Source organism: Castor canadensis, chromosome 13 (genome assembly GCF_047511655.1).
Source record: "Castor canadensis chromosome 13, mCasCan1.hap1v2, whole genome shotgun sequence".
Taxonomy (NCBI): Eukaryota; Metazoa; Chordata; class Mammalia; order Rodentia; family Castoridae; genus Castor; species Castor canadensis.
The window spans coordinates 23,883,962-23,910,456 of record NC_133398.1 but is presented as its reverse complement, the minus strand read 5'-3'; the positions used below and the strand labels follow the sequence as shown (position 1 = coordinate 23,910,456).

The 26,495-nt window shown below is 36.4% G+C and overlaps 1 protein-coding gene across 2 annotated transcripts in view; it reads right to left on the bottom strand.

The window, feature by feature from the left end:
• The window catches only part of Svep1 (sushi, von Willebrand factor type A, EGF and pentraxin domain containing 1), a 179,092-nt gene that overhangs the window by 87,927 nt on the left and 64,670 nt on the right, over positions 1-26,495 (bottom strand). For both annotated transcript variants that reach the window (XM_020173900.2, XM_074051284.1), the window contains exons 6-16: positions 26,216-26,395; positions 22,106-22,300; positions 19,958-20,076; positions 13,756-13,885; positions 9,506-9,613; positions 8,638-8,769; positions 7,745-7,939; positions 6,439-6,560; positions 4,370-4,478; positions 2,729-2,893; positions 1,956-2,189 (exon numbers count right to left, since the gene is read on the bottom strand). In XM_020173900.2, the coding sequence (XP_020029489.2) occupies positions 1,956-2,189; positions 2,729-2,893; positions 4,370-4,478; positions 6,439-6,560; positions 7,745-7,939; positions 8,638-8,769; positions 9,506-9,613; positions 13,756-13,885; positions 19,958-20,076; positions 22,106-22,300; positions 26,216-26,395 (1,689 nt within the window). The remainder of the gene's footprint in view (positions 1-1,955; positions 2,190-2,728; positions 2,894-4,369; positions 4,479-6,438; positions 6,561-7,744; positions 7,940-8,637; positions 8,770-9,505; positions 9,614-13,755; positions 13,886-19,957; positions 20,077-22,105; positions 22,301-26,215; positions 26,396-26,495) is intronic.

Sequence of the window (26,495 nt, the reverse complement as noted above, 5' to 3'; positions counted from 1 at the left end):
CTGGTATTAAAGATGTTTTTATAAATTTTTCCTCTTATGAGACCAACTGCTTGTCTGTTACAGTATCATTTCTAGAGACAAAAATAGGCAAAGTGAGAGTAAAACGCTAAGTGGAGCCTTATATTTGCTTGTAGGAATTACTGCCTTCTGAATGCATGTCTGAGGCATCCTTAGTCCTAGTGGCCACCTGGAAACAGGCCAATTTTAGAACTTTCCTTCCTTAGAGATTCAGTCTACTATTTGGTAGATTTGGGGAGGCTCAGAAATTGTGAGCCAGAGTGAACATTAAACTCACTGAAAAGGCAGCTATCAATGTTAGTGTTTGTACAGATAAGACACTGATGTTAGTACATAGGAGATTCTGAGACATTCAAGTGTAATCATTACTGGGATACTTATTAAAAATGCAGTCCCCTACCTTCCTGTTATCAAAGTGTCAGGAGTATACGTTCTGGGTGAGGGCCTGTGTCAAGATGCATTTCACAAGCATTTTAGGTGATGCTGACACAGGTAGCTTGAGACCATACTGAGAAATGAGAAATACTTTTTGCACATGGTGGGGAGGAAACCAGCAGATGCTCAAATGACAACAATTTTAGTGTCTTTTTGATGGGCTGAATTTGCCACTCTCTGAAAGCTCAACAGAGTCCTTGGAATGGCGATAAGAACCACTGAAGAAGGTTTTCTGGACAGGGCACAAGAGCATGTCTACAGAGATTAAGATAAGAGTCAGCTGAGTGGACAGAGGTTAGTTAGAGGAGCTTTCATTACCTACAAATGATGGAGGAATGGGTTGATATTGATCAACATGGTGGTAGTCTAGAGCAGGGCTTAAAAGGTGAGGAACTGGGAGGAGAGAAAATGAGGCATGACTGCTTAATTGATATGGAGTCTCCTTTGTAGGGTGGGAGAGGGTGAAGGAAATGTTTTGGAAATAAAGAGAGATGATGATTGCACAACACTGTAAGTGTACTTAACACCACTGAATTGTACACTTGAAAATGGTTAATTTTATGTTACGTGGATTTCACCTCAATTTTTTAAAAATGTTAAGACTTTGGAAATTGTTGCTTTGGTAGGAATCTTTGTCATATCACTTATTGTCTTAATGGCTAAGTCCTCTCTCTGGCTTTGGTTTTCTCATCTGTATTATATATATAATAATAAAGGTACACCACAAAGGTACTGAGCAGGCTCAAACAGGAGGAGGCTTATCCAGCATATAGAAGTGCTCAAAAAATATTAACTATGGGAAGCCTTCCTTATTTGCAGATCTATTACATGTGGTTTTGACCAAGTGAGGTGAAAAATAAACAAATAAATAAAAAAAAATTTCAAACACAAAAAATTTAAATTCCCTGCACACATCAGGCAGCTCAGTTGATGTAGAGAAATGCTCAGAAAGTCTGGTTTTAGAGTCAGTTGTGTTTACATTGTTGTGTGATCTGCTGAGTTTGACCTTAATTTTGTAAAAATATGTTTATCAAAAAAAAAGCAAATGGTACCCCAAAAGCAAAATGAAAGTTAATGGGCTCCATTGAAGTAATCAAGTGACAATTTTAGATCTGCTGAAAGGTGGATGTCTTTAGCAGAGGCAGAATGATGGGAGCAGTGAGTCAAGCATCTGCAGTACAGCACAGAACTCTATGCTGAGCCTGCTGTTTTCGTCAGTGGAGCTCTCCTTGGAACCACAGACCTGCAGATAACAGGGTTCACTATTCTAGTATTGTAGGTACTGCTAAGAGTTTAAAGTTCTATAAATAAAAAGATTTGAGTCCCTCACCTAAAACAGGTGTCTTGTCTAGGACAGTAGTGCTTATTTGGGTCTTGAGATAATGTAGTAATAATAACAACCACATAAAATAACTCCTTTCTATGTTGTTGTAAGTGGCTGTATCCATCTCAGTTGACTCAATGTGCAACTAAATATTTGTGATCACAGGAAAAAGTCTTACCACACATGCGCCCCCTCAGCACCGAGCCTGGTCTGCAGAAGAGAAAAGCCTTTTCTGTTTCCAGGGAATTGCTGTCAGCTACCAGTGTTTCTGAAGCGAGCTGGAAGGAATACATGGGCTCTTCATTGAGGGTCCTTTTCAGTTGATTTGTGATTGTTTCCAAGGTCTTAAGGAGTCGTTGCTGATTTTCCAATTCAAGGGTATCATTTCTTTCATCAGGCAATGGCACACTAGCTGAGATTAAAAACAAAATGAAACATAACATAACACACACATGGTGTTTCAGGAAGCCATTTGTAGCTAGTTTTTACCAAAAAGAAATGGTATCTTAAAAGTCCTTCGGGAAGGATGAGCTCCCAATAAGTTCAGTTACACCCACTCAACATCTAGTACACAGAGAGTGTTAAGAACAATATAATTTGTTTTAACCATTCTCTCAGATGCCGAATCTACATCATCTCCTGGGAGAAGATCTTTACTATCCCTTATTAAATTGCTGTAAATTCTTGCAGTTAAAAAAACATATCTTAGTTCATCATGGTAAGATGAAAGCAAAGCAGGGCACTTGTTCCTGAAAGGACCATAAAATACATGTGATACGTCTAGCAAAAAGAGTGACAAAACTTGGTTGGTTGTGCTGTCCCTAATTCTTGGCCATAGGGCCATTTGCTTAATAAACGATAATGAATGAGAGATTTAAGAACTAGGTTTCTAACCCCATGTAATATTATTTCACATTATATTACTTTTTCAAATAGACAGTTTATCCTTACCTGTGATGTTAAAAACAAACTGAATTTTGAGGTCAGATGATGGGATACTTCTTATAATCCGTGGAGACCTGGCTTTGCTCAGGACAGTGGGTGTTTCTTTCACAGAATCTAGGAAGTCCTCGTAAGAGTAATCCAGCCTGTTAGCTGTGCTCCAGCTACCGGGTCCTGGCAGTTGGGGCAGAGAAACAAATGACCATACAGTTGCTTCTTCATCATTGTTTAGGTTCTAATGTTAAATTAGTCTCGAGTCAAATAGCACCTAACCATTTCCTCAATTGCCCACGTTGCACCACAAACAGGGTTTGGTTACAAGCTTACATTGTCATTCTGGGGCACTTCATATTTAATTGGGATTACCAAAGAATTACACTAAAATAATGTACCTATGAATGAACTTAGGCATTTTTACCTTTCTCTTTTTGAGTTAATAGTTAATTATCCTGATTTTATAGAAGCAAATTGGGGGGGTGGTGAATGCAGAATTCTAATCAATTCTTATTTCCCTTCAGGAAGTTCTCCAATGTAAAGAAAATAGGTTTTATAAACTTCATGCACAAAAACAGATTTCCTTTTGAGAAGATTGTTCACCATGTCCACATCATAGTTTAACAGTGGGGTTGTTGCCAAAAGCAGCATATAAGTTAAGTGCTTGTAGGATGTAACCACTCTGAAGGCAACATGAATGTGTGGGACTTGTTAGATGCCCTTGATGTCACTGTGATTGACAGTTGGCCTTCAAATTGTGACATCATATATATGGTGTATGCTTGTATGGTTGAATAGTCTTAGTCAAATCATTCTCATCTTTCTGAACCTCAGTTCCATCATTTGTAAATGGAGACGAGTTTTACCTCATAGATTTGTGGCATAGATGAGACTGTATATACACATATATATATTTATCCCATCTGGCTTAGTATATGACTTATAAAACCTCAGTTAAGTGATATTTCTATTGTTCTGGCCATATTCATGCTTGGTCATGCAGTGTAAGCAATAAATTGTATCTATTTATTTATATTTATATAGCTTGTCCACTTAAGTAAATTGTTTTCAGAGCTTTTTGACTTTATTTATGCATTTGGCTACTAAAATGAATTGGATCAATATTTTTGCTATTTCACCAAGACATTTTCCCCACAAGTTATCTAGCTATTATGGAAAAAATGACATACCAGACTTAGGAAGAACTGTAATAAAAATGTTCAAAGTCTACAGGGAGAAAATACTCAAAATTCTACTCACAGTATATTTGACTTGAACAAGTAAGTCTTAACATATTCTGGATGAGGGATCAGAATATATTCCATGTGTGACTGTTTTAAATTAATGTTTTAATTGTGATATCCACTGAAATCCATATAAAATTTGCTGCTAGTACTTTACAACTGTCACGATCCTCTTCTATGATATCATATCACTACTTGAATCTTTGGCCAATATTTTTATGTAATTTATTTAGTGTCAAAATTTAATACATCCATGATGACCATTAGCATAAGATCAAATTATACAGCCATTCTAAAATACTCGATGAATAAATTAATAAAATTAATTTTTCTAGTTTGCACCACTCTTCTGGAATTATTTTATTTTGCAAGTCAATCTTGTAAACTGTAGACACTAAATAATGGTAATTACCAATTGCAAAGCCATTTTCATAGTCATAATTATATTCTAGGCAATTTTTTTTGGTCAGGTTTTCCAGCCTGCAGTCAATGTCATCAGCATCACTGCAAAACGATGGGACCTGTGAATAAAACATGAAGAAGACAAAATACAAATCACATCTCCATGTGCTTTGGATGAGCCCTTTGCTTCCCTGGCCTTTATATCTCTATCAGCAGAAATTCCAGAATTCCAGGATTATAGAATTTCAAATTTTTCCAAAATATAGAATATTTCTGGAAAATATTCTAGAAAACTAGAAAGTTGAGTTTCATTTGGACAAAGGTGAGGGGAACATGAAGAGAGAAGCAAGAAATTATAGGTGTAGGGGGAGGCTCTACAAATTCCTCAAAAGACTCCTTAACCCCTCTTTCTCCACCCCTTAAGCCTCTAACTGCTTGAAGATTACCAGGATTGACTTCATCATTTTTATCTCTGTTTAAGTCACTCACCACAGGAAACCCAGGACTCCTGGGATAGCTCTATCTCTAGACTTTTATCCCTTACCCCATAGTGTTCTTTGTATTTATTTATTCTGAGACAGGGTCTTGCTGTGTAGACAAAGCTGGTGTAGAACTCACTATGTCCACTGCCCAAGGTCAGGAGAAAGTTGGGCTCATTGAAAGGTTTTTCCATCTCACTCAGAGTAAAAGGCAAAGTCTTTACCTTGACTTTCAAGGCTTTCCACAGTCTGATTTCTCACTTCTACGTTCACTACCCCATGTGATCTCTTCGACCATCTTCTCGTTCCATTATCCTCTCTACTCTTGCCATTCTGTTAAATTCCCAAACATACTCAGCCTCAGGGCCTCTGAATTTGCTGTTCCCTCTGCATGAAACAGTCTTCCCCTAGGGATATCTGCAGTTTGCTGGCTCATTTTCAGGTCTCTTCTCAAACAGGAAACTTATTAGCGAGTTTTCCCCATTTTTCAGCTTTATTTTATTCATAACTCCATGCCACTGGCATGCTACTTATTTTCCTTGTAATTACTGTTTGTGTATTCATTGGGTTATAAATTCTATGAGTACATGGAGTTTGAGCTGTTTTATCTACATCAAAATGCTCAGTGTCTGGGATAGGACAAAGATACTTTGTAAATATTAATTAAATGAATGCGTAAATATTTAATAGCCCATCTGATCCACTTTACCATCTTTAAACTGGTACAGATGAAGATTATGATAGATACTGAGTCTAACACACGTGAAAGTCACTTTCACACAATCTTTTAATATTTTTATATTTAATAGTTAAGGAACACCTCACTAATTTGGGGTGGTGTTTAAAGTATAGATCAATAGTAATAGTGACCTAATGAGTATATTATTTTTTTTCCTGGCTTGCTACCAATAATGACAATTATTTTTCTCTTTGGAACTTGGTTTTATCGAATGGGTTGAAATAAAACCTTTTTAATAAAGGTGTTTATTGAATGCATGCCAGGTAGTTCCTTTAACATATTTATAATGATGCTTGGCACAAGGCAAGCAGCACTATAAAATGCTTGTTAAGCAAATAACGTGCTTCCCACTCTGTCAGGCATACAAATATGAGATACTATGTTTCCTGCCTTCAAAATGTTCAACACAGTTGACTATATTGTCCTGGTTTTCTGCAATTGCTGAAAGAGACTGAAACAAAAATGCATTAAAAAGAAAGTCTTTTAAAGGTTCAATTAGCTCCTCATCAGGAAGCTACAATGTTTGGCATTTTTGTCAGACTTTACATAATACAGCTGACATTCTCAAACCATATGGACCTTAAGTTTCTCTGTGTTTCTGACTCAAGGTTCATTTTTAAAAATTAACATTTTAATGCAGATTTACTTATAATTTTTTCCAGAAGTCAATGTGTAACCCTATTTTTTCAGAAGCCAAAAGTCAATGTGTAACCCTACATATTAGGTACAACACTGGATCACAAAGAAGTGGAAAATGATTAAGAATAGGAATTTCAGTTGTGAGTGACCCAGAGAGGCTATGATGACTTTCACAGTGTCCTTTAAAATATGACACACGATAAAGGACTACTACTGACATACCATTTTCCCCAGGGTACTTTCAAATGCTTCAGTAAACTTCTTCAACAGATCCGTGTCATCACAGCGAGTGGCTTTGTACAGTGTCACAAAGGACTTGAACCCATGGTTTGCAAAACGTTTTACTGGAAAATGTTGGGCAAAACAGCTTGAGTTGGTTAGTGTTTTTGAAACAAAGATTTAACTTTCTATGGAACAACTAACAATTAAATTTTTAATTCTAACGTGATTTGTGGGATCGATCGCTCCAAAACTGAGAAATGACAAGGAAAAATTCTAGGCAATTATCAGTAGTAATAAATTACAGGTCAACTGGCACTCTACTCAGTTCCTCAGACATGGGCTGATTTCCGGTCTATTATTCTTTACCTTCCTGTCATATGAAAAAGTAAGGATCTGAGAGACTAAGCAATCCTTTGATCCTGGGTGAATCAAGATTATTTTCATTTTGTATTTATATAAATTTGTATTATACATTTACATTATATTTGCAACCAATAGACATTGAGCAGTTTCTAAATACTATGTGCAGGCATATTCCTTGAAAGTATAATTTCAACAGAGGCAAATTTCTTCTCGGATTAAAGGCTTGCATTGTTTCATTTAGCAAGGTATCCCAAAATACTCAGGGGCAAGGGCTTCCATTAGCATCCTACCATTTTTAATTGTGAAAGAGGCCTAATTTGGCAAAAAATAGCTTAAATAAGTGGGCTTTCATGTGTGTATATATCTATAGCTACATACATAAATGTATGCATATATATTGACATTTATATCTACATATATTTATATTGGCACTTAAACTCCATCTATAGGACTGGATCAAAGATTTGCCACAGGGATTATTTTACACTAGACAAAGAAAGACACTGGGTTATTTTTATAACACATATATTTCAGATGATAGAGTAGCTCTAAATCTAATGAGAAAGCAACTGATCCATTTTATTCTATCACCTGTGTGTTGAATATTAACTTAAATATAAACTCTTCTACAGATTATGAGACTGCAAGTTCATGTTTACAGGAAAGAATTAACATGCTGACAAATCTCTTCACGTATTTCTGGTAAATCAGGAGTAGCCAGGATGGTTCTGCCTTCCTATAGCAACCCAACTTATGACAAGACTCTGGGGGTTAATATGGTAAACTCAGGGAAAAGGAAGTCTCTTACTTAGAAACATTTCAAATTCATGATACCACTTTCCACTAATTCATACAGTAAGGCAGGTTTCTTCTTTAACACTTAGAGATGCACACATGCAAACACACATTAAAGGAAGGGGTCCAGAGCAAAATTAAAACTTACTAGCACAGTCTGGCCATTCAGCAGAATATGGTGGTTTCCACAAACCATCGTCAAAAGCACAATGGTACTTCTCAGTAGACCCTTCTGTGAAATCATAGCCCTCCAGGCAACTTAATGTGCAGTTAACGCCAGCACTATCTTGGGTACAGATAAAATCCCCATTTATAGGTGTGAAGGGGACTTCACAGGGAGAAGCTGTGTTAAAAATAACACTGTGTTAGTTGTGTACAGTGGTTTGAGAAAATGAAATTCTAGGTGTTTAAGCTGAGTTTTTGAAAGGACACCTCTTGTCTACCACTATTCCTAGGAAAATTTTGCTACAAGTCTTCAGTGTGGGGCAGTGGCAACGACTGCTTTTTGGCTCCTATTTGGCACACATCAAAATTTGTACGTATGTGTACATAGGGATTCTGCATGTCTCATAAAAAGCTAAAAGTATTTCTGATTTTGGCATTCGTTTAATAAAAATGAAAACTATAAAACAGTTTTATGTAGCACAGACATTTTCAGTATGTCTCTTCAAGCATTCAAAAGAGGATTATTATGGGCTGGTGGAGTGGTTCAAGTGGTAGAGTGCCTGTCTAGCAAGCGTGAGGCCCTAAGTTCAAACCCCAGTACCACCAAAAATAAGACTCAAACTGGGATCATTATAATAATACTTTGTAACATTAAAGAATGTGTTAGTAAAATAAAATGGTAATTAAAGGTTATTCTGGAAAAAAATCTCTATCATGAGCTCAAGGAATAATAATTGGAAATCTAAATAAAACCCGTCAGTATTTTAACTTTGAAAGCCCAGTGCTCATAACCTATTTTCAATCACAAAATAGCAGACTACAGCAATCACATATATGAAATGTCAACTAGGTTTCTGGGTCTAATGAAGAGAATACCTTTTATGACAATGTGGATGTCACATGTTCTATTATTGCCTGAGGGGTCAGTGGCTGTATACTGCACTATTGTCTCTCCCTGAGGAAAAAGGTCACCTTGTGTGTGACTCCTAGTGATCACCAAGTCAGCCCCTAGAAAGGAAAGAATGGATTGAATTTTTGCATTATACTGGCCATTAATCTATTTCATATGAAGTTTCATTTTACATTTGTGCAAATCACTGGGCATTCCAATTATGTTAAAATATTCAATATTTATGCTATAACATAGAAATGGTAGAAAAACCCCCACTAAGTTAAGGCATTTCTTATGAAACTATTTTTTTTTAACAAGTCAGTCAGAACATTGAGAGTTCAATTACAAAATCTATTTATTTTGCATTTTGATTGTTGTTTTCTAGGCCTTACTGAAATATTTAAACTTCAGTTGTATGTTCTTAAATTCTTTTCTACTTTCCTATAACCTTTTGTAATTTATTTGACTAATGCTTAAAAATGATATGAATACATAGAACTGGACTAGTGACACCAACAGAATGCATGGTTTGTACTTCCAGGTTATCATAGCTTGGATAAATTCATAGCTTCAATAAATTCACTGAAACATCTTCAGTTACAAAACCTAACAAAGATTTCATAAATACACATTGAATATTGAATAAAGAGAAAATCCTGTGGGTAGGTAAGATTAAAAATGTTAAATATTTCTGTAATTATACTAGCATTAAAATACATTGCCTTACATAATTATTCATTCTACTTACAGACTTGCTATTTTTCTTTTACCTCGTTTATTCTTTTCAAAAGCTGTGAAAAATAAAGCATCATTCAGCGTTACCATGCTGGTAATGAAATCCTTGTATCTCACCTGAGTTATCTGAGAACTGAGGCTCATCCCAGCTGGCGGTGTGCTCCTTCTCTGACACCTGAATTGGAGGTGGAGATCGGCACCAGTCTATGACAGGCGGTTCTACATCTAAAGAATGTGAAATAAGATGAAGAAGTCACACCAATCTTCAAAGAAGATGAAGGGGATTACGAGCAAGAACTGAAATCTGTTTATGCTGGCAGAGAACCTTGGCCTTGTAAAAAACAAGGCTGGGACTTGTGACTACCTTGATAATCAGGTATGTCTTATTCTTTATCCTAACAGCAAAAGAACTGCTTTTGTCTATGCTACCCTCCATTTATTGAAGAAGAAATACCCGGTTCTTAAAATTACTGTGAGCACAGGTATGTGGAAAGCATTCTAGATATGGTGACCATTGAATTTGTTGGTTCTGCTCATAGTAATTGAGCTGACCTACCTGGAAATGAGGAGAACCTTTCCAGATAATCTGAGGAGTAAAATACCAGACTAGTCGCTCCCATGATCCTCCTCTTATCTGTAGGGTCATGATAGGGTTGATAGTTAGCTAAATGGAAAAACTGTGGGAGAGGTCTGAACCATGCTAGAGTAAGCAAGATGTGAGCAAGGAAGTGATATTTTGGGAAGGCCAGGATGTTATGTCCAAAGGTGGGACACTGGAGTTCGAGATTCTAAAACTGATAAATTCTAGGTGAAGACAAAGAATACAAGTGGGGAAAATGGAGGGAGGGTGAAATCCACTGTAGAAATTAAAGAACTGTGAGCCTGTGTTTCTGAGCATTAGAATTCAGACTGAAGGGTGGATTTGAGGTGTGATGGGCAAGCCTGGCTTCAAAGCCCTGATTGAATGTGGTGAAATTTTTGGACTCCTGTAAAGGAAAACAAAGAGAATATATAGTGAGGGGGTGTTAGGTGAGGAGTTAGGGCTGGGACCAGCAGCTGTAGCAGCCACCCACCAATGACAGGCAAAACTACAAAAGAGGGATAATAAATTGCCAATGTCCCTCTGGTATTCTCACCCTGGTTTTAACACATTTCTGCCACTCTGTCAGTTCTATGAACCCCTGCCCTGTGGCTTTTTGGTCCAATTCTGTAGAAATCCTGCAAGAGTCTATACAAAAGTTAGGCAAAGACCTCATTAACATACAATTAAAGTTGTGGTCTTATGTATATTCAGCCTTAAAAATCCCCATCTTGGTATTAAATGGACCTGTAAGATAGTCTCCTCCCTAGCCAGTCCTTTCCAGGAAAGGCCTTTCCTTTTCTTAGTAAACTCCATAATTGTGTGCATCCTATTAACATAATCACTAAGCAGTGATCCTAAAAGCCCTGACACCCTGAGAGTTTGGAACACTGACTGCTTGCTCAGTGTCCTCTGAGGGTGCTCTCTCCTCTGCTTTGCTTGCTTGTAACGAGCCTTACTGTTCATTCAAACTCCTCTGTCTGTCTATCTGTCCCTGAATTCTTTCTTCAGCGAAACCAAGAACTCATCGGGTCCAAGGTCCCAGAGACATGTGGGAAGTAGTTCAAAACAATTATCAATTTTATACATTTAAAGTGTTCTTATCATGTGCTTTTGAAGCCTGAAGGAAATGGGACAAATACTAATTCTAATTTAGGTGAAGAACATAGACTAAGCAATTTGAGGAGCTTGCCAGAGGTCATTAACCTAGTAAACTGCAATCAAGAACATTAGATCCTGGTATTGTATACATAATATATAAAAACATGTACTCTGAAATTAAGTAAGCTACACCCAAAGAATACATGTATTTCTATTTTAATCTATGTCTTATGAATGATGTTCAGTTTTTGTCTTTCCTTCATGCTTGTCATTTCATTAGTGCTGTAATTTAGATTTACTGCTTTTCTTGATTGCAAACTCTATAGAGTAATGGAGCCTCTTGCTCACAATTAGATCTCACTAAATAGCACAGCATCTGGGTTATAACATTGCTTCAAACAAGCTGCTGAATAAAGAAAAAGAATAAAGAAATGTTCATTGTAGGTCAGTGTGCTTTGAGAATGCTGAACTAAGTCGGTTCACAGTTTAATTTACAAGTCTGGAGGTATTTACTGTTTGTCCAAAAGAAGTTAAAAAAGGACATTCCAAGATTAGCTAAGTTTATCTGATCTTAACCAAACATTTTAAGGTTGAATTATAGGTAGAGGAGAGCAGAAAGACTCAGTCAACTGCTGTTAAGAGTTGGAGGAGCCTCCAGGGACAGGGAAAGCCCACTTCACTCCAAAGCAAACGAGCTGCACTCTGCGTAATGCCAGGCAGACGAATTCCTTGCCATTCAGTTCTCAATAAGGTGCCAACTGCCTGATGAAAACAAGAAAAATGCAGGCTTGGGAATATTTTCTCTCTGCTTCTGTCTTCCTGTCTCCCATGTCTCCCTTCTCTCCTTTTCTCCCGTTCCTCTTTCCTGTCCTTTCCCTTTTTCTCTATTATAGTTTGGAAGTTCAGCTAACATCTAGTAAGATACTGGAGTACACATTTTCCATATCACCATGCTGAATCTTCATGTGAAACTTGGCAGGCTCTAAATCATATTTCCATGTTTAAAATCATAATTTCAGAAGAAATGTCTAACACATTTTTCATGTTTAAAACAATACTGAAAAAACAACTGCACAACTAAGCACTGTGAAATGAGTTGATTGTTTTTTTTCCTTGAGTCTTCTATCTACTTCTTCTAAAACCTATAATTTACAGCCTGTGGAGCAAGTTTGAGATATATTGATTATCTTAAGAAGGCATGTAAAATTCTCAAGGTAAATTGAATGCATTAAATTTGCAATAAATATAATGAAAATAGACTTAACATAAGTACAGCAAAATACAGATGCACTATTATGAAGTGTTTACATAGAGTTTAATGTGTGTTTGGCAATAATTCAAGTGGTTTATAGACCTTAACTAATTAAAAATCCCATAATAACCTTGTAAGATAATATATTTATTAATCATAATTTTGGATGAAGAAACTGAGGCACAGAGAAGTGACTGGTCCTGGTGCCTTTACATAGTGAAGAAATGAACCTAAGCAGTTTGGGTTTAGAGTTTGTGCTTCTGACCATTAGAGACCCCTACATCTCCTGACTATGAATTACATTTTTTTTGTTGGCTTTGGTTTTTGAGACAGGGTCTCTCTATGTGGCCCAGGTTGGCCTTGAACTTGTGGTCATTCTGCTTGAGGCTCCTGAATGCTGGGACTACAGATGAGCACCACCACCCTGGCCATGATAGTGGAAACTGAGTATCTATCGAATTGACTGAAGTACAAAGACCAATTGGGAGAGAATGCAATAAGCCTCCTCTACTCCCCCTCCAAAAGGACTGATCTGCAATCGTGAATGAAGACAGAAAAGCTGGAACAGATTTCAGAGACCTTAAGTAGGTAAAATCAGCACGATCTGAAAACTTATTGGATGTTCGTGATGGAGGAGGAGTCAAGGATGACTTCCAGGTTTTTTCTTAGTAACCTACAAGGTTGACTGTGTTATTTTCTGAGCTAGAAATATATTAGGTTTGAGTAAATCTGAGCCGTCTGGGGAAGCCAAGGAGGAAGTTTCTTTCATATTTGGATTTGGAATTCAGAAAAGCGGTCAGAGCTGGAGATAGACATCTGGGAGTTGTCAGTCAATAAAATCACCTAGAAAAACTATAGACAGAGAAAGGGGAAGCCCAAGGCTGGTACCTAGGGGGGATCAGCATTTGAGAGTTGGTGTAAGAAAGAGAAGCATAGGAAAGAGATAAAGAAGGAATAGTGAGAAAAATGGGGGAAGAAACCAGGAAAGGTTGGTGCCAAGGAAGTTAGGGAAGTAGAAAGTTTTGATAAGTAGAGTTGTAGTTGGCAATGAAAAATCTGAGAAAAGATGTAAAATAAGGACTGAAAAGTATGCAGTTGGAGTAACATCAGAAATCACTGGTGACCATCATGATAGTAGTTTATAAGAGTGAAGGAGACAGAAACCAGACTTGAGTGACTTTAAGAACTAGTGGGAGGAAAGGAGAAATGGTAACCATCCAGAACTTTCCAAAAGGCTGATATGGGAAGAAATCAAAGGAATGTGGTGATAGTTGAAGGCTGTGAAGGTTTCTAAGAGAGAGGGGCTTAAGCCAGTTTCAATACCAGGAGGAAGAATCAGTGGAAAGAAAGCTGTTCAAGATAAAGAAGAAGCAAAGTCCCTGGGGGTACTGGGCTGTTTTTGCAAACTACTCACGTGATTTGAAGAAGACTTACCAATAACCTTGATATGGAAAGTGCAGCTGGCTTGGTTGCTGGATAGGTCAGTGGCTGTGTAGGTGACAGCCACTTCTCCAATTGGGAAAAGGTAAGGTGGGGTAAAGGCTGGATGAACATGAATTGACACCTTTTGAAAACAAATAAATATTTTGAAAGTTAAAGTTAATATCAATAGTATCTTCTGATTTATATATTATTATCATATATTAACATATAATATTAAAATGATACAATATTTCCTAAAGGGAAAAGGTAAGAAAGTGAGGCACAGTCTTCTGGTGTAGTTTTTTTCTAGACTGCTACTCTGTCTGCATAGTTGATAGTGTTGGCATGCATATGAACTGTTGTTCATAAACAGAACATATTAAAACATTTGTATGTTCTTACACAGTCTTTAGGATTGAAGATGACTTTTAAATGTTTCCATAGTGTTCTGTAGAACAAATATATGACAATTTCTTTAAGAATAATCTGTTCAAGAATATTAGTTTGATCCAAATTTTTGCTCTTGACAATAGTTCTGGGATGGACAATTTTGCCCAGATAATTTAGCAATATTTTTATTATTTCATTATAACAGATTCCCATGAACAGAATTAATCTTAAACCGGGGACATTTTATTGATAGATAATACAAAATTTCTTTCCCGAGGTACTGTAACAATTTGCATTTTCATTGTCAATGGCTATCATGTCAGTGTCAGAGTCTATATAATCATTTTTGGAAAGAAAAAAGTATGGCATTCAGTCATTGTTTTAATACAGATTTTCAGTTCTGTGGATCCAACACATGGTAGGCCTTGAGCTACCTCCAGCCATAGTTTCTTGATGTCTTAGGATAAGGTTAAATTCTCATATGTTTGCGTGACATTACATTTTTTCTTTTGAATTTTTCTTTTTGAATTAAGTATTTATCTTCACCCTTTCAAAATTGTGATGTAATAAAAATATTATTAGCATATTATATAATAAATATTCGAACATTTGACAACTTTAAAGTATTTTCTTCTGGTGTGATATTTTTTCTTTTAATTCAGCTATCTTAAAAATGGCAACTTAAAATACTTATTAATTAAATATATTTATTTTTCACCACATTTAAAAACCCTCAGGTAACCTTAGAAAGTGATTTGATAAGTACCCAAATATATTTGATGACACCATTTTTAATGATTTAAAAATAATTTAGAATGTAATCTCATATTTTAAAGATCATTCATCATTTATATAAGCTAATTGATTCTCCTGTATGATATTTTTAAATCCATATATATATTAAATATATAGAGATATATATTTAAAATCCATATATCACTCACCCATTATGGTACAGTACCAAACATTTTATTGATTTTTATTTTATAAGATTTTGATTTCTGGCCGATTAAGCTGCCCTACATTATGGATGCTATTGTCATTGTTCTTGTTACTGATTTGATGCTAGGATTGCACCCAAGGCCTTTCATATGTGAAGCACATGCTCTAACACTGAGCCACAACCCTAGCCCTATTTCTCTAATTTTTTAAAAAAATTTTATTATAATAAATTAATTATGCAGAGGGATTTCATTGTGGTATTTATGACATGCATATAATGTACTTGATCAAATCCACCCATTTAATTCTTTTTAATGCTTAATCTGTGTATTCTACTTTATACTCAAGAATGATTTTGTTAAGTTTCAAAAATACTATGTTCATAGTATTGACATATATTTGTTCTATAAATATTTAACTTTTCCATCTATAAATACAGCATGTATTGCCATTTAATTTCATTTTTTATCTGTCAGTTTTTAAAATATTTTCTTTCAGTTTTTATTCACTTTTCTCATCAAGTATATTGCTAAATGTTCTACATTTTATTTTACATTATCAGTAGAATTTCTTTTAATTAAACTACTATTCACTTTTATGTAATATGTGGAATATATATATATATATATATATATATATATGTATGAAATCATATCTGGGTGCTCAATTTAAATAGCTACTTAGTTCCAGATAATTAAATCAAGAATATAAAAAGTAAGCTTTACAGTTTCATTCAGAACCCAAGGAAAAAAACCTAAGAGTACAAATAATGGAATGGATAATAGATATAAAAGAGTAAGTAGAGAATGTAACATTTGAATAATTGATGTTACTGAAAAAAATTGAATGAATGGAAAAGGAAGAGAAAATTCTAAGATACAGAAGAAATTCTAAGAAAGTTGAAGAAAGCTATGGCTGCAGATAAAAAGACTCTTGATGTACCAGGAAATTAGTTTCATTATTAACTAATAATAGTTATTATTAATGAAGATAAACCAATACGCAAACAAATCATAGATAGTTGCATCTATAATGAAAAATTTCTACAGCATTGGGAAAAATAAAGATTTCCTAAAAGTGGAGAACAATCATCTTACATAAAATTCTCTTTGTCACTAAATGCTAGTCTGGAAATAAAAGATATTCTTGACCATGCACAGGCCCTGTAAACAAGAGATGAATCACAAATCCATCACAAGTGGGAAAGACATGGCATGAAAAGAGCTGCCAGCAAACACCAAAACTATGCAAATAAAGATTTACATAGTCTGACAGAAGGCTATAAATGTGGCCATAAAACAGATCTCAAAGGTTATAATTTTAGAAAGGTGTGTGTATATATATATATATATATATTATATATATATATATTATATATATATATATAATGTGAATAACTAATAATTAAATGGAATAAAAACTACAGAGTATACCAACACAACCAAAAATGGCTGAAAGTTAAACTAATAGTTTGCTCATTTTCCCTGGGAGAGTCTCAACAGATAATCATGCAAGGATAATTAGGTAATTATAGATTTATGCATATTTTAAGACTTTTATTTAGAAGACTGTGTATTCATTCTGCATAATTGCAGCAAAAGTCCCAACATAGAAGAGTTTGAAGATTAAGTAATGCCATGTTCTGAGGACAGCCCCTGTGGATGGGCAAATTATCAGAAGGCTTACACTCAAGTAGCTGATGGGTTCTGCACCTCAGTGCCCATGTTAACAGAGCAATTTTGTGGAAATAGGAGCATTCACTTGACTAGAATGCTGGCATCTTCTCTCTCTTTGTGGGGACAATGACTGCCTCCAATCAAGTGGGTGGGTTTCAATCAACCCTTCATAGAACACTGGGGGGGGTAAAGTGCCTGCATAAATGGGAGGCTTGCAAGGCTACAGACGCGCATAAGTTGACCCTAATGTAGTGAGGGCCGGTAAGGTTGCCACCCATCCCCTGGAGTTTAGAGGTATATATGAGTGACACATGAGCAGATTTCAATTTCTCCCCTGTGAATGCTGAGGGCAAGAGCTTGACCAAGCAATGCACGGGAGGAAGGAAGCTCTGACCATGGTTAGCTCACACGCCATTCTTTGGCAATGTGAAGACACAGGCCAAGGGAGAAAAGAGCAGTACTTGAGCTGTGGTGCTTCTGCGCTCATTCTGGAGGTTGTGGGATCTATCACTGGGTCTGGAGGTGAAAGGGGGGAAGGAAGAGATACTGCCAGAGAGCGTCTCCTGCAGAAGCTAAATATGGGCTGGATGAAAGAGTCAACATTTGCATGTTTGCTTCTCTGAGTGCATCAGCAATTTAGAGAGGACCAGACAGCACTCTAAATGAAAGACTTAAACCTTTCCTCAAAACTGCTCCTCGCCCAGCCATGCTGGTTTCTTATTGTCATAACCAATTCCTACAAACTTGGCAGCTTAAAATAACACAATTTATTATCACAGGACTATAGGTCAGAGATACTAGTGAGTCTTACAGGGTAAAGATTGAGGTGTTAGCAGAGCTGAAGCTGCCTTTTCTAGCAGAAAGACACTTTCTCTGTGGCTTCCTTTAGCTTCTAAACTCAGCAGCGAAGGCAGATCCACTTCATATCTCTCTAGCCCTTCTGTCATACCTTCTTTCTCTCTCACCAGAGCTGGGAAAACTACTTTCTTTTTAAGGCCTAGGGGTCATCCAGCCTCATCTGGATCATCCAGGCTAGTCGTCCCATCTCAAAATTCTTAGTTTAATCATGCTACAGAGTCCCTTTGCCTTCTAAGGAAACATTCACAGATTTTGGGGATGAGGACAAAGACATTTTTGGGGTGGCATTATTCTGCTTATTACACCAGCTCTGACTTTACAAAAACCAGGGACAGGGGTGAGGGAGGTATAGAAGAAATCAAAAGCTTTGAAGTGGATACAAGATTCAAATTTTTATTTAGATAGTGGGATTCTTCTTTTTAATCCCTGAAAGTGGGTTTTAATTATGGAAAGAAACTATTTGTATATCCTAAAGTAACTAAAGCCTCTGACTAGAGAAAAAAAAAAGTTGTTTTGCTACTGGTGCCTATCCCAGCTCAGATTGTTCAAAATGAGTTATATGATTATAGTTTTGACCACTCTGTTCATATAATTTAACATCAAGAAATTTCCCTTAGTGAATAATCAAAAATAAAGGCAAAGATTCAGTAAAAGGATATTCATAGCAGCTCCATTTGTTCTCTCCCCACTTCTCTCTCTCTCTCTCTCTTTCCCTCTCTCTCTCTCTCTTTCCCTCTCTCTCTCTCTCTCTCTCTCTCTCTGTGTGTGTGTGTGTAATGGGGATTAAGGACTAAATTCAGGGCCTCTCTCTTGCTAGGCAGGCACTTTACCACTTAAGCCACTCCTCTAGCCCTTTTTGCTTGTTATTTTTCAGATAGAGTCTCTCATTTTTGCCTGGGGCTGGCACATGACTTGGGGTTCTCTGCCTGGCTGCCCAGGAATGTTACCCATGTGCAGGGCCCACATGGTCTCCCCTTCTTTTAGCCATGTGGTTATTTTGTGAGTCTAGCCTCTCCCACCCCACAATATATATAACCTAAATTGGTTCCCAGTATTTTCCTTCAATCTGTTTGCTCATTTTTACATTCCATTCATAATCTCTGTAAGAACTGAAGGCTGGTGGCTTCACATGTCTGTGTTCATTCTCCCCAGAGTTCTTCCTTAGTTATAATCATGTGGATTTACAAATGGTTTTAACCATTCAATCTATTTACTTGAACATTTTAGTTATTTATTTCCCTACAGTATTACAGTAACTGTCAAATAAAAGTATCCCATAACCTCTGTTACTACCCAATTTCTCCCTCTTTTCTTTTTTTCTATAGTGAACATCAAAGAACTTGGTCTCCTCAAGTCTAAATTGAATTCTTTTGTGCACTGGACTCCCTCTCTCTGCCTTCATAAGGACAAGTGATGAGTTCTCTTTGCTCCTCCATTTTCACTTTCTATTAGATCCGTCTTATCATTAATTAAACCTGCTTAAATATTTTTTTTTTTGGCAGTACTGGGGTTTGAACTTAGGGCTTTACAATTGCTAGGCAGGTGTTTTATCACTTGAACCATGCCTCCAGCACCTTTTGCACTGTTTATTTTGGAGAAAGGGTCTCACTAACTCTGCCTAGGGCAGCTTGGACCACAGTCTTCCTATTTTATGTGGCCCGCCATCACTGGGACAGGTAGGCACCACCAGACTCAGCTTTTGTCCATTGAGATGGGGTCTTGCAAACGCTTTTGCCTGGGCTGGCCTGGAGCCTAGATCTTCCTCATCTCGGCCTCCCAAATTGTTAGGATTACAGATATGAGCCACAGATGCGCGACTTGTTTAAAAGTCTTTTATGACATTAAATGAAAATGAAAACAGAAATTTGTCCTCAATCCCTTACTACACAGTAATTATCTTCTTTTCCTTACAGCTAGCTTCTTTGAAGAGAATCTACTTCTGTAACCAACTGTGATCTGTTTTCCACGTGCTCTACTCTGTCAAGGTAAGTATTCAGTTTTTGTATCCTAAATCTAGCTGACATCTTTCAGTCCTGTGAGAATAAATTTTAGTCCAGTCTATGATATAGTTGACCAAGTCCTTTGGTATGAAATGTTCTCTTCCCTTAATGCAAACAATGCAGCAAATCCATGCAGTGAAAAGTTTCTGTTTCAGAGATGTTTTAATCTGAGATTTCTATTTAAAAAACCTCAAGGCTGATGGCTCTTCTGACAGATGAATCTTCAACATTCATGAATATACATTATCATTATTATAGTAAAGTTTAATAAAATTTCAGTGTCACACACATGTGCAGTATATTTAGAATCCATTTGAAAAAGGATGCAAATATTTGTGCAAGCCTTACCTTCTCACCAGAGTTGTCTTTAGCTGTTGGGACTTGCCAGGTAATGTAAGCTGAGTCTTGCTGTTCCTGAGTCTTCACCACTATGTCCTTAGGGCAGTCAATTTGAGGAGCCTCCACATCTGACCCAGAAAATACACTGATTAGGTACTACTAAGTCATTTAAAAAAGAGATAAAAATCTGGTTATACTAATGCTTTGTGGTTTATTATGCCCCAATTGCTGATTGATTTGGAATATGTATTTGCCTTCCACAATCCATCTTGGCCTAGTGAAAGAGAGCCTTCCTGAATTGGTATCTGCTGAATTTCACTCATTTTTACAGCTCCCCTTCTGCACTCACTCTTCATATGGAATTACTGTCAGTACCAGGAAAGCTCAGTGGTCTTTGTTTTGCTTGAGTCTTTTGCCCATGCTCTTTATTTGCCTGAACTGATGCCCTCTTTCCCCTTTGTCTTGACAACTGTGGTTGTCCTTTAATTCTCAGTTCAAGAAGTTTTTCCTCTTTTGGGTCATGGGGTCCTAACTTCCCAAGTTCCCACAGTCCCCATACTTCCCAGTTATAAACTCAACACAATTTGAAATTAAATTTTGTTCAGTAGAGTTTAAGTCCTTTAATATCCCTTATTCATTGGATTATAAAGGAGCCTGGTAAGTATTTTTCCAGTGAAACAAAGAAATGCACAGAAAAAACAAAAAAAAAAGATTGTTAACTATGGCACAAAGAAACTACACTTGAAAATGAGGCTACTAAGAAGAATCAATTAGATATCTTAGAATGTCCTGTCAAAACGAACAACAGATTAGAGTCAGTGATCCTTTATGCAGTGTGAGACTTTGCAATACTGAATTAAATGTGCTAACATACAGATCCAAATAAGCAATATTGTAGCCACAGTCTTATTATATAATATGATGCATTGCTTTAGTTTAAGCTATGCTAAATTAAGTCTTCTGTAACTGGTAGCTGAATCAATCTGAATTGATTACACGGCATTTCATATCATCTCATTTCTTTGACTTTTTATTCTATTTATATTTTATTTTTGTTGGAGGATCTTATACCTGGACAATTTTCTCCCAAAGATGTGTAAAGTGGCATATCAACTCTGACACTCTAAAAAAAAACCCCAACTTTTCATTGCTAAATTTTAGTAGTAGCTTGGCTGGATTTGGAATTTAAAGCTTATGTATATTTTGTCTCTGTATTAGAAAGATATAGTTGCACTTCCTGCTGGCGTTTAGAATTGTACATGAAGTGTAATGTGAATCTGAGTCTTGTGTTTGGGGGTGAATTTCTTTCTCTCTGGAAATTTAAGTTCTTATCATTGGTTTTGCACCTCAGAAATTTTACTGAGAGAAGTGAGGTGTGCCAACCTTATACTCAAGGACTGTTTTTGGGCAAAGGGCTTAAATCTTTCTGGGGCTCAGGGAATATGTACTGTATGATAGGAAAATCCTTTTCCTTCATCCTTTTCCCCTGGGCTTCTGGTGCTTCTTATTAGATGGACACTGGGGTTCCTTGGCTTATCACAACTGTCTCCGGACTTCCATATTTTTGGTTAGATCAATTGGAATTCTCAAGTTTCTTGTTTATTTCTTCTTCACTCTGAAGGAATTCTCAGCTAGGTTCTTCAAATCACTAATATTATTTTCATCAATATCCATTCAATTTTTTATTGTTATTTTTGTCCTTTTGAAGATATTAACAATACTTTTTAGTCCTAAGAACTCTTGTTTTGAATACCTTTTTCATAGTCATCTCTTCTTGCTGTGGAGAAAATGACAGTGTCTTCTTATGAATGTAACAAGTGCCGATAGTTCTAATTTTTTAAGTTAATTCAGTCTCACCTACTTTACATAGACCAGAAATTCCTCAAAGATTTTCAACTCCTGATGAAAAAGTTACCTGATTTCCTGCGTGACTATTAACCTTACCTTCTACTTCTTCTGTCAATGCCTGACATTTTGTAATTGGATTTTATAAATCCACCATTTTGAGACAGAAATTGTCATAGTGCCTATTGGAGTAGCACTTGCCATTTTGTCACAGGTTTGCTGGGAAATTTGCAAGATGGGACAGTCCCATAGCGTGCTCACACGCCATTAGATAGGAATGTGGCTTTTAACCTGCCCAATGTAATGACCTACCTTTGCACACAGTGGCATGAACTTTGTGACTCCATTTTCCTGAAGAGGTACATCTCACTTCTCTTACCCCAGATAAAATGAATCCTGGGCGGCAATTTAGCTGGCACAGCATCCCAGGTTTGGCTGGCTGCTTGCCGCAGTGCAGAGGGTAGAGGATGACACCTCTGGGCTTCTGAAAGGTGGGACAATGGCGTTCTGTGGAAGGAAGATGAGAGAATGTATTTTGCATTCTCACAAATTAGAAGTGTCCTTTACCCAAGAAAAATAGGACTGTGCTGCCCTGAGGTTGGCATAAAGTACTACATAACTGTCTATGATATGTTGTACCTAATGCTGAACTGTACCTTTTAATTATCTCTAGTCACTTTGCTGATGTATTAAAATAATACACAGTGTAAGTTGTTTGCCTGCCCAGACTTCCTGTTCTGTTCTGAGCAACAGAAAATTCAGAGCAAAATTCATGGTTCAAATACAAGAACTACAGGCCTCAATATCCTTTCTGTAGGGCTGGCCTTTCCTATAGTAAGAAAATTACCCTGTTGTCTCTTAAAATTCTTGGAATTTCTATTTTTATTGTTTGCTTATGGTACTTTAGGTGAACACGTCTCTAAAAAAACTTTTACATGGCCCAGACTGGCCTCAAACTCTTGATCCTTTTGCCTCAGCCTCCTGAGTGCTGGGAGTGTAGGTATGTACCACCACACCTGCCTTAGTGTTTGTGGGGTTTTCTTGGGTATTTGTCTTTGAACTCAGGGCTTCTTGCTTGCTAGGCAGACACTCTGCCACTTGAGCCACTTTGCCAGCCCTTTTTGCTTTAGTTTTTTTTTTTTCAGATAGGTCTAGCTTCTTGCCTAGGGCCAGCCTCATACTATAATCTTTCTACTTATTCTTCCATGTCACTGGGATTAAAGAGATGTATACTGCTATGCCCGGTCTTGCTAATTTTTCATCCTGGCTGGCCTTGAACCATGATCCTCCTGATACCCGTGTCCCGAGCAGTTGAGATTACAGATGTGACCTACTGCGCCCAACCCTTCTGTTTTAATTTTTATAGGTCTGATATACCAATATTTTCTTCTTAATATATTTCCATTGCTTTTATGCTTGATAAGTTCTGAGATTGGCTAGTGTTCATTTACATAAATTAACTATATTTTCTCCTAGGATTTAATTTTGACTTTGTACTTTAAAGTCTATAAAGAATTTATTTGTGTGTGGTATAAAGAAAATGTTTATTTTTTGTTTTGCTTTTCCCAAGCTAACAATTTCCCTGTCAGTTGAATAAATCTTCCCCACCCCCCTCTCCCCTGCAACTGACCTGTGTGGCTTCCTCAGTACAGAGTACATGAAACTTGGAACTGTCATGGTCTGTTTAGCATCCTTGATTTGGCTGGCAATCTTTTGGTCTTAATTTTTGAAGCTTTAGTATATATTTTTAAAAAACTGGTTAAGCTATTTTCTCTTTGCTAACCCTATCACTCTTCCTTTTCAAGCTTATTTTAGTGATTTTTGACTATGTTAGTTTTGTAGACAAAACTTGGAATAACTTCCTAATTTCATGAAAAGGGGGAGACAAAATAAAATGCCTTTCAGTGTACTAAATGTGGTCACATTTTACCTATATATATGGGGATAAAACTAAACATTTTGATAAAATTGTGTGTAAATATTAATATACTCTTCTTTGTCTCACAGTAACATTTTCTAGTTTGTTTAACACAAGTTCCACATTTCTGTTTAAGATTATCCTGTTATTCTGAATATGATTTTTCACCATATCTCCTGGGTAGCATTGTAGCTAGAAAAGCTATGTATTTGCTATTATTGTGACTTCAATGAACTCTCAGTCTTTAGGTAGACTTGTTCTATTTTTTAGGTAGACATCTACAAATGACAATGATTTTGAATCTCAGTATCTCTAGTGTCATGATTGATTATCAGGGGTAAAGCTCTGAGCATCCATTTCTTTTTCCAGATGTAATAAAATTCTGTATCTTATTTCTCCATATGTGGCTGCAGGTGTAAAATGGACATTTTTATTATATCAGAGATACCTAATATATATCAGTTTCTTAAAATTATATTGAAATGTGTTTTAAATGATGTCGAATGCACTTTTTTGTCTTATACCAAGAAGCCATACAATTTGTCTTATAATGAAATGCTTTATTATGTTGATAGATTACCTAATCTTAAGCTGTTTGCATTTCTAGGATAAACTCTATTTGTTTTGGTAGACCATTCTTTGGAATGTGGATTGCTGGCATATTTATTACTATGGTTATACATAAAGTAAGTTAAGTTGACAATACAATAATAGTTTGATAATATGAATTGGATAGCTTTTTTGAGTTAATTGCATGGTATGAGAATTACTGGTTCTTAAATTTCAAAAGAATTTCTGCTCATTGATCCTTCAGTCATTTTTGGAGGAGTAATTAATACTATGACAGGTTTCTCCACTTTTATGAGTAAATGTACATTAGCATTTCTGTATTTTTTGCATCATTTAATAATTTTTATTTCCTTGCAAATCATGGATATTATCAAGAGTTCTCAGTTTATGTGCACAAATCTCTGCACTGTCTTTATTATACAAAAATCCTCAGAATTCTATATACTTGGTTATAGCATCTTAGAAAAAAATTCTGCTTTTACATTTTCCTTGCTTACATCTTAAATTCTTAAATGAAGCTTGCGTCATTGAAAGAGCTCCCTTTCTATCGTTCTACAGTATTCCATCTCCCCTTAGAGTTCACTTTCCTTTGCTTAAAATATTACTGTATGTCTTCCTTTAAATTTTCCACACAATTGTTCTTTTCTTCATTTTTGAATTACATGCTCAGTTATTTTTTCTTTTTTTTCTCCCCACATTTCATTAGTGCATACTAATTGCACAATGTGGGGGGTTTCATTGTGATATTTACATACAGGCATATAACACACTTTGATTATATTCACCCCCTTTATTCTTTAGCCCCTCTCTGTCTATCCCCTCCATAAAAATCTTTCTTGCAATGAGTCCTATTCAACCATAAAGAAGACTGAAATTATGTTGTTTGCAGATAAATGGATAGAGCTAGAGAACTTCACGTCAAGCAAAGTAAGCCAGGCTCACAAAGTCAAAGGTCACATATTTCCCTTCATATGTGCAAACTTGACCTTTAAGTTAAATGTACACATAAATACATATATGACGATATATGTATTCATATATATATATAATGAGAGAGGGAACAAGATTGCTGTCTCTGTATAGTGTTCTGTCTGAGGGGACTATGGGAGGCAAGAGAGGGAAAGAAAATGTTGGAGAATGAAAAATGTTGAAACAGCCAGTCCATGTACGAATATAAAACATGATGCACAATAAGCTGTTGAAATAGGGAAGCATGGGGATAAAGAAAGATTAAGTAATGGGGAGGTTAATCTGATCAAAGCACGATATATACATGTTTGAAATGTCAAGGCAAACACCTGGACAATCAATATACACTTTCAAATCAATGAAGGACAGGAGGTAAAACAGGTCTTTTCCAGGGATGGGGACTTTGGGAGAGGAAGGGTATAAGGAAAGGGTAAATGAGGGTAAGTGTGGTGGACGTACTTTGTATTCTTATATGAAAATAGAATAAAACCTGTTGGAAAAATATAAAAAGAAGTAAAAGCAGAAAATTTTCCTGCAAGTTTTAATAGGTTTCATTATGCCTTTACAGTCATGTTCAGTTTTTTTTCTCCTGTTTAACAATGACAGGAGTTTTTAAATTCTCTGGCTCACAGGTTTGTTTTTTCAACAAGGAAAAGGTGATATTTAACAAAGCAAGGGGATTATGCAGCACTTGCTCTTTTAAAAAATCCAAAAAGCATTGTCATTTGAAACTGTAAACAACAGTGAGTTGGAAAATTGAGCTCAGTGTAGAAATCTTTTCAGCAGAGGAGAGGAACAAAGCAATGTACTTGCCCAGGTATTTCCAGCATCATGATTCCATGATTCCATCCACCATGTGGGTGTTTATTTCGCTCATTACAGACCAGGTTTTAGTTCTAGGTCTTCACAGAATATGATAAATCAGGGTGCTGGAGACATGAAACACCCACCTTCCAGGAACTTACCCACACACCGGGGCTCTGCACCATCCCACTGGCCAGTTCCTTGACAGGTAAGCTTAGTACTTCCTTCTAGCTGGAATCCTTCATCACAGGTAATCATGCATGTTGTATTGTAGGACATTTCCACTGTAGAACAGCTGATGCGGCCATGTTTGGGCTGGCGGAGATGGGGGCATGTTCTCACTACATAAAATGCAAACAACTAAGATTACATTTTACTAAATAAGGACAGAATCATAATTCTAAATTTAATAATGTCTATACATTGCAAGCAAGAAAAACT